Source organism: Chelonia mydas, chromosome 13 (assembly GCF_015237465.2).
Source record: "Chelonia mydas isolate rCheMyd1 chromosome 13, rCheMyd1.pri.v2, whole genome shotgun sequence".
NCBI classification, from domain to species: domain Eukaryota; kingdom Metazoa; phylum Chordata; order Testudines; family Cheloniidae; genus Chelonia; species Chelonia mydas.
Window position 1 is genome coordinate 30,225,937 of NC_051253.2, and position 18,259 is coordinate 30,244,195.

Consider the following 18,259-nt stretch of genomic DNA (forward strand, 5'->3'; position numbering starts at 1 on the left):
CCTGCTGAGTTACCCAAACTGGTTTAACCAGGCTCAGAAAATACTGGAGGAGAGAACTTTGGCCTGAATTAAGAGAAACTCTCAGGGAGGGGAAAGGTGAACCCAGACTCCAGAGGCTAAGGGAAGTTACACCTAGCAGGGTCCCCATAAGGAGGATGGTGTAGGCCTTTGTTGTTTCAAAACCTTTTCTCTTATATTCTGCTTTGTTCCTACTGTTAAGATTAAACAATACTTTGTTTTAAGAAGCTGTTTGGAGTCACTGATTTACTGCTATTTCCACACTCCAAAACGGAAAAACTGTAGAGAGGGAGTCCAGTTGGACCTGCTGGACAAACATGGTTAATGCACAGGGTACTGTAGCCTAAGACACAATCTAGGAGCGGGAGAATCACAGGTTTCCACCCCAGGAAAGGAAACAGTATGAGGCCTAACACTTGTAGAGGTGCAATCAGAGAAGGAGTCAGAGCTGCAAATGGGACACGTGTATCTAAGGCTACAGAAACAATTTTATATTGTGCTATTTGAAAAGAGAATATGGCCACCATAAAGACAAACCATGGGACAATTTCAACGAAGCCGGTGAAGAGAGGAATAAGTTATATGCCATCCTGGCCTCTTATGATGCACCCGGAGGGAAGGCCAACAGAGCTGCTGCTACCTGTCCTCCCTCAGAACCTGACAGAAGCAACAAGTTTGAAGGGGGTAAATTCGCCCCAAGAACAGAAAAAAACCCCTCTCCAGCTAGCTCAAAGAGCTCCCTTCACTTGCTGTAGAGAGTAAAAACAACTGGATAGTGTCAGCCAGCTAGCATTTCAGAGGCAATAAACTTCACTTGGTCTTTGCTCTGATCTTGTCCCTCTGCAGACAGGGCTCAGCCACTCATCTAGGGTAGCACTGGATAACACTGGAGAAGGGGTTACATTTGATCTTAAGGTGATTACAGTCAGTGCAAACACCATAAAAATTAAATCTCAGTTCTTTTAGAAAGTGGAAATACCCTGAGTTCGTCACCTCCCGTTTAGTCCTGTGGAGATAGGAACAGTAGTGCATTTTTTATTAACTTGGCTTTGATCACATGACTTAGTGCACGTTAGGTGATTCAGGAAATCAAGTACATTACCTGAAGACCTCAGGGAATACCCAAAACCTTTGGATAATTTGGGGGTACCAGCAACACAGAGTCTGAAACAATGTGCTCAGGGCCTCCTACCTTACCACCAGACGTCAAAGTCTACAGGACTGACCCCACAATAATAGACTGGTGGTTGGGCTCCTGAAGGCTGTCCAGCTCTGCAGGATTATGGTTTCTACTAAGAAATCTTTATTTGCCTAAGCCCATAAAAATGCATGGATCAGAGCAGCTGGCTCAGCAGGAATAAGGTACTTTAACTTACATGCCTTAGCCCTATTTTATCATACTAAGATGTCTGGCCTGGGAAAAGCCAGCTGCACAGGCTTTCGACACCCAAACATCACTTATCTGAAAGGTTGTCAGGTGGCATGATCTTGGCTTCAGGTAACAGTAACAATATGTTCCACCCGTGCATTTAAGATAAACAAGATTGTGCTGCATTTTGTTAGCTAAACATTTCCAAGCTTCTAAGATGTGGAGAGGGTGCCTGGAGTAAATTAATTAGTTCTGTGACAGACACCTACATTTACACTATGTACAGTGTGGAGTACACAGGGAATGAGGGGAAGGCACTATAAAAATGTCTCCTTATGATGAATTTATACACTCTCTTTTAGAATAGTGGGTTTCCAAGCTACAGTTCAGATGCAAGGATGTCGCTGTTTGGCTCTGCAGTCCTCTACCCTGATACTCTCACTACTGATAACGTTTGAACGCAAACAAGTACAGTCAGTGCAACATATACCTTACAAAGCAATAACTCCTTTTTACTTGTACATTTAGTTTTCCAATTCATTGACATTTCTGTTTGAAATGAAAGCCTACAAAAGCAAACCACTTGGTCTTTGCACACCACTGGAACAAGTTATGGTACTGGTCGTACGTTGGGCCTGTGAACCTTGAACGCGTCCCTTTAACATCAGGTTCTGCAGACAGGTGTCTCTATACATTTAGACCAGTACTGGATAACAAAGCATTATTAATCCTTTTGGCAAACATAACTAATACTTGGCCTCATTTTACAGAGGAAAAACAAAGCACAGTGACTTGTTGGAGACCACACAGCAACACAGTGCAGAGCCAAGAATCCTGAGTCCCAGTCCTCTGCTCCAGCCATTAGACTGCATTGCTATATAACTAAGAGGTAAATGAAGCAAAGACAAACTGAGACCAATCAGTGCTCCAATTTTTCACCTACCTCCTGGCTTGTTTTCTGGCCTGCCTTCATATAGAAAATGAAAACTGTATCAAAAGGACGACATGGCAGTAGATCCAAGTAACCAAGGTCATCAAAAAACCCAGGGAGAGTGGAGTCAAGTGCAATCAGATGAGGAGGTAGACGGCTGTTAGCAGTTTCCTACCCAGAAAACAAAGAAGTTCAAATTTTTAACTATTAAAAAAAACCCTTTCCACCAGTAATGTTCTTTGATGGTTTCAGTATGAATCATTTTAAAACACATTGACCATAATAAATGCATTTTTTTTCTAAATAAGATCAAAACCGTAACTTAAATTTCTAACATGACATTAAATGTGACACCACAAAAGCCTTGTTTTGTATGGTTTTGCAAAGAAGCTTGCACTATTTGATGTCACTATGTCCCTGGTTCACAAAAGGAATTCTAGAAGAATCAAGAGATTTCACTGAATGGAAATGATAGAAATAATTTTGAACTTTTTAATATTAATGCTTTCCCCCACACCCAGGCTAGTGAGGACTTGTAGCACACAAACACTGTGCTTAACTCCACATGCACTTTGTTTTGCAGACCATCTGGAAGAAAGAAATCACTAAGTACTTCTTGTGATTATTATTTCTGCAACAGCTCAATTCTCTGTTTGTTGACAGTCTGTACAGAGCTAGAGACAAACTCCACGGTGAGATATAGAGAGACCAAAAGCAGGAGGCAGTGTTTCCATCTGAAAATTGGATTATCTGTACTAACTCATAAAATAACTTGTACATTTAGCTAGTGTTTCCATTATATGGATCCAAAAGTGCTTTATGTAGCAACTTACAAACCATATATGTATGGATAACTGGATCTGTTTAACAGAATACTGCAATCCTACAGAAATGTTTAGGGCTGAAAGCAACTATGGCATCCAACTGAAATTGCAGGAAGAATTTCAAGTACACAGTATGTAATTATCCCAATTGAGGTACCTTTTGTAAAACCAGCTTAGAGCTCTTCAGTCAAAGCTTGAAGCATTAGACCGCTGTACCCCTGGCTTCCAGAACTCCTGAGACGTTCAGGGGTTCATTTCCCTATACCGTAGCAGACCACAGCTATCGTAACAGTGACTAGCTCCAGCAGTATATTTACACAAGAGAAAACTCCATTAGCAAAGCTACTAAATGACACTGTTTTGTCCTACAGGGTATTGGGGTGTTTGAGATTATTTGTGCAATATGAAGGGAGATATCAAGTCACCTTCAGTGCCTCTAATGACAGAAATCCAAAATGCGAGAGGAAGAGGCGTGCTGTCTGGAATTCCTGGGCAGGAGGCGGGGGCTTACACTCAGTGATAGGGTCAGGGAAACTCTTCTTGCGCCACTCCTCTTCACTCTGCTGATCTATAGACGCCTCATAAGTGATCTGTTGGGCCATACCATTCCTCAGCTTCTCATGCCGCTCTTCCAACTGAAACACATTATTTCACAGATACGGAATACTGATTCCAGCAACATCTCTTTCCCAGCATTTCAAAGCACCTCCCTAGCTAGTTCACAGAGGAACAAACCACAAGCTTGAACAGTTCCTGGAACACACCCCCATGTTTATGGGAGCACAGAGTAGTGAGGGCCCACCAATGTGGAGGAGGGTCAGTGGATGTGACATCAAACTCCCCAATCAGTATCATATTTGTTTAGGACAACTGTGGCAAACGACATATCCAATATTTGTCCTTCAAATGAGCTGGAAGAATAGCACATTTTTCACTCTAATCTAATAATGCCACATTTACAAGAGCTCTCACAAGACAGAAGAGGTGCTAACCTCTGTCTCTGGAGCAGCAGCAGGAAACAAGTCACTGCTTCAGGTCATCATAGTGTGTCAGGATTAGGGCAAAACATATTGTGTGGGGTTCCCCAATAGGCCAGTAATAGGTAGAGTCATATCACAGGTCCTACCATCATCCCTAGATAGTTCCTAGACTTCACTAAGCTGCAGTGAGTTTGTCACCTCATTAACGGAAGTTGGTAACGTTCTATTACAATACCCTTTCCAACAGGAAAGCTTTAGAGTTAAGTGCCACGTAAAGGGTGTAATTTACCAAATGGACTCTGAAGCGGATGGGCAAAGAACAGAGGAAATAATCAAAGACTAAAACCTCTTACTTCCTCATTAACAATTTCATGCAAGTCTGGAATGCTCAGGTCAGCTTTCACAAAGGGGATCTTGTCCACCTCCTCAGGAAAGGGCCGGTGTCTCACACTGTATTTGATTCCAACATCATTTTTAGGAGCAGGTCGCGGTTCTGGTAAAAACATCTGTTACAATGAAGGGAACAATTTTATGTCCAATTTAAATGCTTTGTCCTGTAGCGCAATACATTTATATTATACACAAAGAAAATTATTTCTATCACAATATCACAGATTCATAACCATAAGTAACAATAGGCTTTATTTATTTATTAAGAAAGCATTCAGAAAACGAATTATTATTCACTTGTAAGGATTATAAGTTTTAAAGCAAAGTTTGATATTCAGTCCTACTCATTATGGTGGTTCGACTCATGGTACCTATGAACCCCGGTTTTCAACACAATCTCTACACCACCAATCCCATTCGATTACATGGAAGTTGCAAGCCTTTCTGGGGTTGCTTTAGTTTTAGGTTAAACCAATTCTAATAAATGTTTAAAGAGAGCTAAAGATTATTTCTGGTTGTCTCTACCTAGGCCCTACTGAATGTATGACTAGACCAGGGAAGGGTGCTGCGTGTCAGGCTGATGAGCCCAGGGCTGCACAGGAGGGATATTGCAGGTCAGGATGAACTCACTGGCTGAGGTATGCAAGAAGCTTGCATACAGCTTGTAATTACTGTATTTTGCTCTCAGCAGTACGATCAGGTCCTCATGATCACCAGAGTTATCCAAACCCCAAAGTCTGAGTGGGAACACACTGCCACATAAGCTACGCGGGATAAGAGTCTTTGGGGTTGCCCTGAGCGCCACATTACTAGCTTGCCTTTTTTTTTTTTTTAAATTTAGAGGTATAAAATGCGAAAAAGTAAGCAGCGCTATATCCTTGCTACACTCCCACTGACACCAACAAATATTTCACATGCCAAGAGAACCTTTCCATAGTCTCTACCAAACCTCACTATCTTGCCATACCATTAAATGTCCCAACTGAGGGACACATCTGCATAAGTGCCAGGGTAGCTTTAGAAGCATTACAAGGATTATATGCTGCCCCAAAGCTTGCTTAGCCATGGGTAGATTGCTAAGAGCAATTTAAGTTTTGCTTGGGTTCCCTATATTTTTGGATTTGTACAAGGTGACCTAAATATAAAAGGGACAGCGGAGGCTGACAGCCCCAAATTTCAACCACAGTCTGAGTGTCGTTGTTTCACTGTAATAAATCCATTTCCAGTCATCCCCAAAAGCCAGAGAAATGTATGTCAAAACCATAATGCTGGAAAATGTTCACAAGAGCCAAGAGTCCCAGAAGCTATGGCATCACCTCCACTCAAACTATTAATGTCTGAACACTGAAGGACATATACAGTCCCCTCATGTGACACTTTCCAAACAATGCGGGGACTGTTTCCCTTACACACAAACAATTGGGAAATAAGCATCATTTTTGTTCAACACTCACACTCTAGTATGTTAACAAATTTGCAAACAGCGCCAGAGATGTGTATCATTACCCACAGTTAAGGGCACTGTGACTCAGCCATACATACAGTCACCAATTCTGTGGGTTATTTTGCAATTTTAGTGAAATTTCTGCTGAGCATCTGTACGTTACAAATTTCCCATTGGGCTCTGATAGAGACCTTTTGATTTGCTTTAGCTCCTCTTGGCAAAAGGCAAAGTTGCTGGGCCCACGCAAGTCTTCCAGACACCCCACGGATCAGAACCGTGACAGAGGGGAAAGAGTCATCTGCAGAGTGCACAGATAAAACATATTTTAATATATTATGTAATAATTTAATGCAACTGGCAAACACCTAAGTGAACACGGACAGACAAATGTATTCATACTCGTAAAAGTTTCAATATACTATATCACCATGTAAACTTGTGTGATTTTCAGGGTAACTCCTCCCATCTGACCCATAAGACAGATCTCTGAAGGGTAACAAAAATAAAGGATGATCTCTGCTGCAACATGGAAATACTGTTCTGCTGGCCTCTCTTAACATTCCAAGTGGACTTATACCCTTGCTCCAGATCACCTTGGTTCGACTGTGAGAAGTGGTCAGTTTCATCACAACGCAGCGAACAGATTGTAATGTCTGCGTGCAGAAGGCCAGAAGATCAAAAAAATCTGCTGCCTGCTCAGATGTGCAGCAAGTGGATTCATAGAGGGATGCGCATGTTTGTACGTTTACTTTGCTGTACAGGCCCTGACACATCAGCAGCATCTGAGAACAACAACATGGATTTGGACCAGTCCTTGGAGGATTTTAATGCCAGTGATATTGGGACAACTTAGGACAAACACAACGTTATTCTGAGAGAGAAGAACTGCTCACTTGAGAGAGAGCGTGTACTATTCTAAGAAAGTCAAGGAGTGTTATTGTAAACTTGCTTCAATTGGATAGATATGGGTGCAGGTGTTCATCAGTGCCCAAATGGGACAAAACTATCTACTAGAATTTAAAGCTAGTGATGGTCAGTGAAGTTAGAGCAGCGCTACGGGCACTTTGGGCCACAACCTGGTAACTGGACCCATATTTCTTTTTGGCTGGCAAAGATGATAGGCCCATTGTGGTGGACACTGTCAGTGTCCATCTGAGGATAGGGTGCTCAGCCACTCTCGCTGAGGCATGGGTGAGGCCCCTACTAAAGTCATCACTTCATACTGATGACCTTGTAATTATAGGCTAGTATCACGTCTCTCATTTTGGGGAAAGATTACAGAGATTCGGAGTCTTCAGATTTCCTTGATCCTGGTCAGTTCCACATATGGGAATGAACTAGTCCATAGCCAGAAGGCCATTGACCAGTGATACAAGGACCATGTGCCCATGCTAACTGTTAGATCTGTCTGACATGCCTATTTATGATACAGTCAACATGTCTGCCAGAGTGGATAGAACCACTCTTAAGTGTCCCCCTTTTTATACAGGAAGGCCCAGAGAGTGATTTGGAGCTAGTGTTTGTTCAGCTCTAGGGCATGCTTGCGCAGGGTATTGCAGAGCTCTTACTCTAATTCCCTTCTTGTTCAAAGTACACGTGAAACTGCTAGCAGAGTTTGTAAGGAGACATGGGTTATGCCACAAATACCCTGTTGCACGTCTCCTTTACAGCTAATCACACTCGTGCAGTGGAATGGCTCACTCAGTGTCTGCTGGAAATTGGAGCTCAATTGAAGTTAAGCCCCTACAGATGAAAAGCAATGACGCAATACAGCGGCTGGGAGTCCATACCCACCGAAATATTTAATAGCAACAGAGCCTTAAACTGAGCAAATCAATAACACACACAGCAGTTGCTAGTTAAACACAAATCCATGTAGTCTGACATACATTTTAAGCATTCACCCTTTTGTGGAGTGGAATGTGTGACTTTTTAAAATGTACTGAAGTGTTACTGGTTTTATTCCTTCAGCTGTATTTACAGAGCAGTCAGCTAAAAGCATGCGATCTCACAGGTTAGTGCACATTTAGTTGGAGAATTTGGCAGGGTTTATATTCATCGTAACTACAGTGACACTTTGTTGATCTTATTGTATAAATCCGTGCAATTACATGCCAGTGTTCCACACTTCAGTGGAACACCCTGTACAACAGGTTTCCAGTGTGTGAAAGGCAAAAGAACCGTCTAACTAAAACAAACTCATTTTGCAGATATGCTACAAAGAATTTTGATCTACAGAACCAAGAAGACACAAAATCTTTAACTTACTTTGCTCATTCCCTAAAGGCTGTTCCAACATTGCCAGGATGACACTATTATCAAGGACAAAGTAGCGGAAGCTGTGTTTGTTAATGGTAGGTAGACGGGAGTATTTAATTAAGGTGGTTTCATTCACCAGGCTGCAAGGAGAGGCAGGGCCACTGGGTGAAGGAAATGCTCCAAGTAACTGCATAATACTGCAAATCAGAGAAGAATTCAGTCAACAACAACATCCTAAAAAGATGCATCTTGATCCTGTCTGAGATGGGAACTTTTAGACATGTTGTTCCCTTTGCATCCTGACATAGGAATTCGACAACTGATCAAACCAATGATCCACATAATCCAAGTCCTGTCTCAAACAGGGACCAATAACTGAAGGCTTCAAAGGACAATGCAAGAAACCCCATGAGGAACAAATAACCTGTCCATGCGGGAAGTTACGTCTTTATCACAGGAAATCAGCAGTTTGGGAATGCTTTGAAGCATGAGAATTTCTACCCCTTTTTTTATTTATTTTAACTTTTCGTATATATCTGTGAATATTCTTATTGTCCATTGAAGTGTTTAACTCCTAATCCCTTCTTGAATCCCAAGCACCTGTAGCAACCATAGTAGGTGTGCTTGCTATCACTGCTTTAGTGTTACTTTGAACAGAAATTATTCAGCAGAGCCTTCATGAACCTAGGCCCCTAATTTGAGGAGTTCAGCCTTTGAAGTTTTCAGATTGCAAACTCTTCAGGACGAGGACCAGGTCTTCGTATGTGGTTGTACAGCACCTAGCATAATGGAGCCCCTGACCCAGATTGGGGTCCATGGGCACTACTGCGATAAAAATAATCAATAACGATGTGAAATTATGCACGGTGGTTTTTTTTTTATTATTATTTTACTATTTTCCCAGATATTATCTGTCTCCACCAATGGAACAGCACCATCTCAAGGTTTAATTTCTGAAGAAATTCCCTGGCCAAGAACAGTGAATGAGGGAATGATCATGTCTGGTGATGACACTACATCTTGACAGAGCTTTTTTAAAAGGCGTAATTTCTGGGGGAGAGATCAGGTAGGAGATTGCTGTGGATCTACCTGAGCTCTCCCCCAGAAATTATGCCCTTTAAAAAAAGCTGACCAGAAGTAAAATCACCACCAGATATGAGCATATTTAATAGTTAAATCTTTTCCCCCCCAATTAATAATTTTATTTACATAGATAAATGGAAAGTGCCTGGACTACAGCAATATATGCATAAGTACTTTTATGCAATACCTAGTTTATCTGCAAGTTTCTGGTGAATAGTTACATTTATCTTGGTAACTACATGGAATCATTTTATAGTTCACATTAAACTGTATGACAATTTACTACAAGTGGAACAAAAGAGAAGGAAGTTACCCCCTTTTGCAAGCCACTTGTAAAGTTAGCAAGTGAAAAATATCTATCCATCCCAAGTTACCCAGTCTACCACCCATCAAACCCACCCATTAAAACAGTGTTCTTCTGAATGTTAATTTCCCCAGCAGCAAAATCCTGCCAGGCAGCTGACATATTCTGATGAATACCATACCATGTTAATGTAGCTTCAGCTGCATCCTTCACCCTCATTGACGCAGGATTTGGTTCTTTATCTCCTTTGTACTTGACCTCTTGTTCACTGTTTTTGGATTTACTTCCTGAGATGCCCAATTCCACAATCTCCAACACATCTTTTAAACAGTCCTAAAGTGGGAAAGGGACAAATTGTTTAAAGCAAAACACACAGATCTGGTCCTCCCTAAAGAATTTCATGCGACAATGATGTATCATCACCATTATAGCCACAGATCAACACACCTACCTTCATATCCACCCAAGCACACCAAGAAATCTGTTATCTACAGCAAGGCACTCAGATACCACAGAATATGCTCCAAGGAGAAAGTCTGGGATACACACCTTAACACACTCTAAACCACCTTCACCCAACAAGGATACTCCAGAGAAGTAGAGCACATCATATAATGGGCCACCCAAATACCTCAAGAAAACCTGCTTAAATACAGAAAAACCCCATCAACTGTACACTCCTAAGTTGTCACTTACCACACCACACTGGAAGCCATATGGGGTATCATCAAACAACTACAACCCATATTCATCGAGGAACCCACTCTGAAAGAAATCTTTCCAAAGACCCCTCTTCTGGCCTTCAAACAACCCCCCAACCTCTCCAAGATCATCAACAGAAGTAAACTCCCCACAGACCAGGACACACCAACTCAAAGTGGCACCAGACCATGCCAGAACAAGAGATGCAAAACCTGCAGATTTATCTTCACTGCTACAATGAGGAACACCCCCCACAACCCAACTTTCAAGATTCATGGATCCTACACATGCTTATCATAACACTGGATGAGTGCACTGGATGAGGTACAACGTAAGTGCTCCAGAAACAACTATGTGGCTGAAACCAGAATCGCTATACTCTCAAATGAACTCACACAGGAAAATAATGAAAGACAAAAGCACCCAATCATCTGTGGGCGAACACTATTCACAAAGCGATCACGCTATATCTGACCTATCGGTCCTCATTCTCAAAACTGCACAATAGTTTCAAAAGACGAGTCTGGGAGCTTAAATTCATAACTCTGCTAAATACTAAGAATCACGGTCTTAATATAGACACTGGACTGATGGCTTATTACAATAATCTGTAACCCACTAACCCCCCTTTTTGTCCTAGACTGCAGGTGTGTTAATGGACCACTTCACCTTGAATGATTCCTTGGAATATGTGCTATTTATGCTAAACTATTTGTTCAATCTTGCATTTATCTGTGACACGCTGAGTGCCTTTCCTGGACCACAAGGAGACCTCTGTGTAGCTCAAAAACCTGACTCTCTCACTAACAGAAGTTGGACCAATAAACGATATCACCTCACCCACCTTGTCTTTCTAATGATGTACTGTCAATTCAAATGAAGTTCTGCCATGTGAGTTTTGCTGATCAAGTATAGTTTTGAGGCTCTTGCACTGCTAGAAGACTATCCCAACTACACACGTACATGGTAGAATGCAAAAACGTAGGCCCTCAAAAAAGCTTTGCGGAATTTGTACGAAAGCACATTAGAAGAATGCTGCTAAATGTTATACATAAGTTAAATTATACACCATCTCTTCACAGTTATATATGTGGAACACAACAGAGAAGATGTTATTAGGAGAGTGATCCAGAAAAAGTCTTTTATAAAAATATTTAAGCAGACATGTATTAAATGCATTTCAGAGAGAATGCTTCTGATGTTTTAAGCAGAATCCCAGAGAGTGTTGCAGCTCTTTTCCATATTTCTACTATTTCTTCACAGTCAGCTTTTCTTCTTTAAAGTTTCTAACCCTTGCAATTGCAAAGAACCTTCATAATGTAAAATGAAACCCTTAGCTTGCTCATTCAGCCTCAATGAAAAAGCTACAACTAAACAGCTAAGCAGCATCAAATCTACTGAGACACACAGGGAGTCAATTAGTGCATCCATAGCGGTGACGGAGAGAAGGTTTGCTGGTGACGGGGCCATTCTGTTGAACTTTCTTGAACTGCAGTCATGTCACATAAAAACCCAAAGAGTGAAATTTTTTTTTGGGGAGCTGTTGCAAGGTAGGATGTAGCTCCCAGAGTTGTTGTAAAAGGGTCAAACTTGGATATTCCAGGGGAGAAGTATCATTTACAGTAGAACCTCAGAGTTATGAACACCTTGGGAATGGAGGTTGTTTGTAACTCTACAATGTTTTCTTCAGGGTTACAAACATTTCAGTTCTTTCAAAAGTTTATTTAATACAGCTTTGAAACTTTATTATGCAGAAGAAAAATGCTGCCTTCCCTTTATTTTTTAAGTAGTTTATGTTTAATACAGTACTGTACCGTATTTGCGCTTTTTTTTGGGGGGGGGGGGGGGGGGGGGGGGTGTCTCCGCTGCTGCCTGATTGTGTACTTCTGGTTCCAAACGAAGCGTGTGGCTGACTGGTCAGTTTGTAACTCGGGCATTCCTAACTGAGGTTCTACTGTGTCTTATAGAGGAAAGCCATGGAATCTACACATGGTTTACTAACACACATTGAACTCCCTTCCATCTGGGGAGCTGTAGCAATTTTTTCCCCTTGTAATCCAGGAAATTCCTGATGATACACTGGTCTTCACAAGATACTGCCTACGAATAAGGTGCCAGGCCTCTAGCAGACCTAAGAGGTTAGGTGAGAGAGCTCTGCACTGCTGCCATCCCACGATAGTGGGCTCTAAAATATTTTTAAAGGGATTAAAGACCACCTCATGAATCCAGAATGAACCAACACTTGATGTGGAATATAAAGTGATGATATGAGTTAACTGCATATAGTCAATGTGTGATCAATGTTGAAAACCTTCAATGTATGAAAGAACACACAAAGTCCACTGAGACCATGCTGCCAAAGACAAACAGCTCAGCCCCCGATTCACTGGGAGAAGCCATCTGATAAAAATGAAAACCTTTTAGGACTATGTCTGCTAATGGTGTATAAGTCCTACTTCAAAATACATATCTTCATGTTGCTGCCTTGAGATTGTGGAGCATTGGCATTGTATGTATTTGTGCACACACCTGGCCTATCTGTGGATACAAAGGGAATAATTGTTCGTGGGTGCACATTAAAAATTGGCTCAGAATATTCAAAATATGCAGACGCAGAGACAGTGATTTAAAACACCAAAATATAAGGAGCACTGTCACAGTAACGGGTGAGCTCCTCAGCTGAGGTAGGTCAGTACATCTCCACTGAAGTAAACAGAGTAACACCATCTGAGAACCTGCCCCTCGAAGAAAACCCTACACCTCTATTTAAACCTACTTTTGCTAACCACCACCTAAGAACATGATTCCCAAACAAAACACTGTTTACAGAACATTGCTGAAGGTGACCAAAGGAATTTTTTTAAAACTGGGTACATGTTCTCTTTTTTGTTTCTTTATGATGAGTATGGCAGGAAGTGGTGGTTTTTTCCTCCTGCTTATTTTATCTCAGAAATTTTATGGAAAGTCTGCTCTCCTTTCAGTTTTGCTGGAGAATTTGTTGTGGGTCTCAGAGCTTGTTTACTGTGAGCTCCCACATCTTACTGAAGGGTTAAGAATCCTAGATCTTTAAGAAAGGCTTCCTTTAGCTAAAATGTTAGGCACAGAAGTTAAATGGGAGTTAACAGACAAACCAAAGAGAGACAAGGTTGGTGAAGTAATATCTTCTATTGATATTACCTCATCCACCTTGCCTCTCTAATAACCTGGGACCAACTTGGCTCCCACTACACTGCATAAAATAGTTTTAAGCAATCTGACTAAAAATCCCTTTCTCCTCTCAATTATTGGACCTCCATTTCATGACTCATCACATCATTATTTTACTAGTTCTCAAGTTATCAATCTTCCAGGCTAGGCAAATGAGAGTGAGTAATGAAGGATTGTAGGGCAGTGGGGAACTAGCTAGAGCCCTCACTTTTTCATTTTTGGACACTTGCGAAGATTGTTTTTAGGCATAGATTTTTGTAAAGAAAGTGAGTGGTTTGTGTGGGTTAGTCAACTTAACTCTTTTCAAACTCACTTTCTCTTGGGGAATTTCCCTGTCTTTTCAATGAGTGCCAAAAGTTTAAGTCAGTTTGTCGATAAGGCCTGACAGAGAGGAGTCCTGTTCAAACAGATCTCTGCCTTCAAGTCCCCTCTTCATGCCCTCCCCAGGTACCCTGTTTCCCCCTTATATATCTATGCCCTCTTACCTCCTGAATTTGCTTTCAGCCTCCCACAGCCCCCACCCATTCTGAGACCAGGGAACACAGCTCCATGACACCCCTTTAAGCCCCTACAATTCCAAATCCATATCCCCCCATCCTAACTCCATTTTCATAGGTCCCGTAGATGGCTCCATTTACCGCAATCCCCCATACCTTCTCCACCACCAATGCATTTCACCCTGTTCTCCTACCCCTCACCCCACTCTCCATGCCTTCTCACCTCTAGCAACGCTACATAGAGTCAGCCAGAAGTTAGTTTATGTTTGTAGGATTTCAAGCGGACTGCATTTCTTTAAACCTGGAAATATACACATGAAAAAGTACCCAAGAACAGGTGGTTTAGGTGTGCAAGCCTTCTAACACAAAACAGCAAGAATTTAATTTACCTGTAATCTTCCCTCCATTAAACAGGAACAGCACAGATTCTCTCACCTTCTCATCCATCATGTCCGGGTGTTCAGTGAGCCAGACGCAGAGGCACTGAAATGCTGCAACAATCATGGAGTGCAGATCTCTAGAGTGGAGTGGAGCTGGACGGCTGCATTGGTACACAATGTAACTGCACACTGAACTAACAGCTCGCTTGCTGTCAGCTGAATCAACAATCACCTTCACCTAAGTAAAGCAAGCAGTGGAGACCCTGTCAGCTGAGAATTGCTTCAGGAACTCTTTCAGAGAAGACAGAACTTGTTTTAGTGCTTCTAAATGCTAAGAAATACAAAGAAACATTTCAGCGCTGCTCTCTGACATACATGAAAACACTGTAAGTAAGACAGGTTTAATATAATGCTGATATGCAATGGAACACAAAAGTTACAGTGAAGAGATCGTGCAAGAATCCTACCACAGAATGTACTGGTTTGCAACTAAAGAACAGAGGACACCACTAGGGGACTTGCAGCAAGTTGGATTTCTGCTTAGCTTCCTTATTTTGGAACTAACAGGTTGTCAGCTCTCTCTTGCAGGTAATTGGACCTATCCACTTGTCAGAGGTTAGGGATGCCAAAACCCAGACAACTTTCTCTTTTGTGTGACTTCACTCCAACAATGGAACTCTCTGCTCTCAGCCTTCATTTAACATTGCAGCTTTCTCCCAGGAAAAGAGGAAGTGAAAGGAAAGCAGTTGGTGGAGCAGATCCTTTCAGCAGTAATTACTTTGCTTCTTCTGCCAGGCCCCTCTCTGACTAATTAGTGGGAAACTCCCCAACATATAAATGGGAAGGAACTTCTGGCCTGGAAGGACCACCATGGAGCCAGAGCCCAAGATCTTAGAAGCTAGTGAACAGTACCATAAACTGGGGGGCAAAGGTTGGCTTGATAAAGAGTTAAAGATGAAGAACTGTCCTCCTTTCTTCCCTCCTCCCAAATTGGATTGCTTTAGCCAAATCAGCCCTCTTGGATTCCCCTACTCCCTGTAATTTAGCCACACCTTAGAACATGTAACAAGGCAGACCCCGGTGCCTAGAGCAAGGAGCTAGAATTCCTGGCCTCAGACAGTACTTTGCCTGCTAGTGTATACATCTACATCATGCCTCTGGTGGAGGGGACACGGCTCTGAACCCAGACAGGCAGCCTTTCCTCCACCCCAGAGCTGGATGCCACAGAGTGGGGCCGCCGTTAGAAACTGTCTCAATGACAAGCAGGTTGAAGGGGGTAAGTCTGGTGCCTCCCAATTCTCCAACTATTCTGAAGGCTGTTCTCAGGCGAAATCCTCTCTAGTGATTACAACAGACTTCCCAATGGCACTCTGACAGTTATTCCCATGGTGAATTTAGATTCTCACAGAGGCTGGGATTTTTAATTTATTTACTGAGTACTAAACAGTTTTAGTGCTGTCCAAGAACAAGTTGGGGCAGATCCTAGCCAAAGAGCTTATTGTCATTTATTATGCAAGGACTTCATTGACATTATGTACATGGGGACATCTCGATGGAGGTCACTAGCTGACCACAGAAGGCGACAGCGGCACCAGAACAGTAAGGAGAATGGCTGCTCTGTGGGGAGGAGGCCTCAGGCAGTAGATAGTGCTCCACCCTCACCCAGTCCATCAAGGTCAAGAACCAGTATGCTGTACTGGTAACAGAAGGAGATGATCAGACTCATGGCTGAGGAAGAGACCCCATCTCCCCTGAAGCTGGGAGATTCAGGGTCACCTCCCCTAAGACGAGGCAACTTAGGGTGCTGGGGATCTCCCCCACCCGCCCTTCGGAAGGGGACGGAGGCATCTATCTACTGACCTGACCAGTCATCCCAGGAAGTTGCTGCCTGCCTAGAGCCTGCATCCAAGATGTTACAGAAAGATTGCCAAGGCTCATCGGTCTCTGTACTGCTCTCTTATTAGTGGGCACTAATAATAATAATAATGTCAGATGTAACACTGAGCAGGTCTGTAGTGACTACAGGGCTCATGGAGGCAGCATGAAGGAGTCACACGTGTAGGTGGTATTCTCATCCATTATCACAGTTAAGGGTAAGGGCCCAGGCAGGGACAGATACATTCTGGAGATGAACACGTGCCTGCACAGATGGCATTGACAGGATAGCTTTGACTTCCTTGACCATGGGATGGTGCTCCAGGACGGAGGACGGCTGGGAAAGATGGGGTCCACCTGCCCAAGAAGGGGAAGGGCATCTTCGCACACTGATTAGACAACCTAGTGAGGAGGGCTTTAAATTAGGTTCAAAGGGGTAAGTGACAATTGCCCAAAGGTAGGTATAAAAAAAGATGGTTTGACAGACAGCTGGAAGTTTTTTGGGGGTACCGGGAATGGTAAGTTACAATAAAAGGGGAATACAGTGGGGGGGAAATCTGCTCAGGGTCTGGACTGCTGCAGGGAATGCCAAAATCCTGGCAAGTGGATTGATCCAACTACTCAACTGGGAAGAGGGGAGGAGCAGCAAGCTCATTAGCTTCAGACTGAGGAGCAGAAATACAAGTTTCAAAAAGAAAGATACTATTTCCTTATTAAAAATATAATCTGTATGTTTTCAGTTTACAAGAGTGACTGTCTCCTGGGCAGAATGGAAGAGGAAAAGCAAGGTGTGGCCTTTACAGAAAGAATTTTTAAATGGGCTCATTGCCCCGGTAGATTTTCCAAGGCAGTGAACTGCTCTGGAACTGGGGTGGTAGCCTTTTAAACCAAGGATTTCTCATTAAAACCTGAATGTGTTATACAATTATCTAGCCCAGGAAATCATTCCAGGAATAGAAGCAAGACATGCTTCACATTTCAATCAGCAGAACCATTGTTTCTTTGTACAGGACATCTTGTGGCTAGATATAATCTCTGAATTATTTAAAACCAAAACAAGTGAAACTTCAGCTCTCACCTTTGCCAATCCAGAAAGAAGCTCTAATGCAGCTAGTGAGATACTCATGTCCTGTCTCCACTGTGAGTTGAGTCTTTGTGTTACCAGGTGAATACTGCGAATCAGTAGTCCAGCTGCTGTATCTGTATTAAGAGCTAGGATATAATCCCAATACCACATCCCACAGGGAGGGAAAATAACTAAGCATTAGTAACAATAAGCAAAGCAATTCATCAGGCACAGGCCAAAGCAACCACAATAAGCACAGAAAACAAAATTACATACACCTCAGAAGCTAGCAATTTAGTGAATTTCACATGGATTAATTAATTAATTGGTTTATAACTCCAGCATGTTATATATCTAAAATCAGACTAGCCTCTACTCTCAAAGCAGACTCTCTGTATGCATATTTTATTGGATTTGCCAGTTGAATGTCATTAGACTAATTCATCTGAAAACACATTTTAGGTGGCTGCTGCATGCTGCATAATACTAGCTACTGCGTTTAACAGTGTGGAACAGTGGAACGGCTAACAGCAGGTTTACTTTATACAGACACTTTTCGCTATAGCGTTTAGGTTTCTGTAAGAGTTCATAGTTTGAGTACCCATAACTTCAACTAATTCAGACATTAATGTGATGTACAAATATTATACAGCGTTCGACTTAAAATACATACGCTGAAAATTGCTACAGCATTTCACGGAGATTAGCTCCAGGCACAGAGAGAATTAATCCTGGGAAAAAAGATGCAACGGCACTACAATTCTTTCCAGACATTTGATTTTCCTGCACCCCAGGCTTGAAATTAAATGGCATGTTTTCAGTATCTGCCGTCTTTATAATTTCATATTTGAGGGTCATTTAGGTTGAATTTTTTAAATCTGGAGTGGGGGGGGGGGGGGAACTGATTTCAGAAATGGACTGGAGAAAGGA

General features: G+C 42.2%; 1 protein-coding gene across 14 annotated transcripts in view; it reads right to left on the minus strand.

Moving 5' to 3' along the window:
- RALGAPB (Ral GTPase activating protein non-catalytic subunit beta) overlaps positions 1-18,259 on the minus strand; it is a 112,789-nt gene that overhangs the window by 19,238 nt on the left and 75,292 nt on the right. For 10 of the 14 annotated variants that reach the window (XM_043526610.1, XM_037877287.2, XM_043526607.1 and 7 more), the window contains 8 exons: positions 17,342-17,475; positions 14,444-14,626; positions 9,784-9,935; positions 8,225-8,412; positions 6,148-6,254; positions 4,476-4,628; positions 3,568-3,777; positions 2,331-2,489 (listed from right to left, as the gene is read on the minus strand). In XM_043526610.1, coding sequence (XP_043382545.1) covers positions 2,331-2,489; positions 3,568-3,777; positions 4,476-4,628; positions 6,148-6,254; positions 8,225-8,412; positions 9,784-9,935; positions 14,444-14,626; positions 17,342-17,475 — 1,286 coding nt within the window. The remainder of the gene's footprint in view (positions 1-2,330; positions 2,490-3,567; positions 3,778-4,475; positions 4,629-6,147; positions 6,255-8,224; positions 8,413-9,783; positions 9,936-14,443; positions 14,627-17,341; positions 17,476-18,259) is intronic. The other 4 variants (XM_037877288.2, XM_043526608.1, XM_043526616.1 and 1 more) reach the window with 1 other exon arrangement.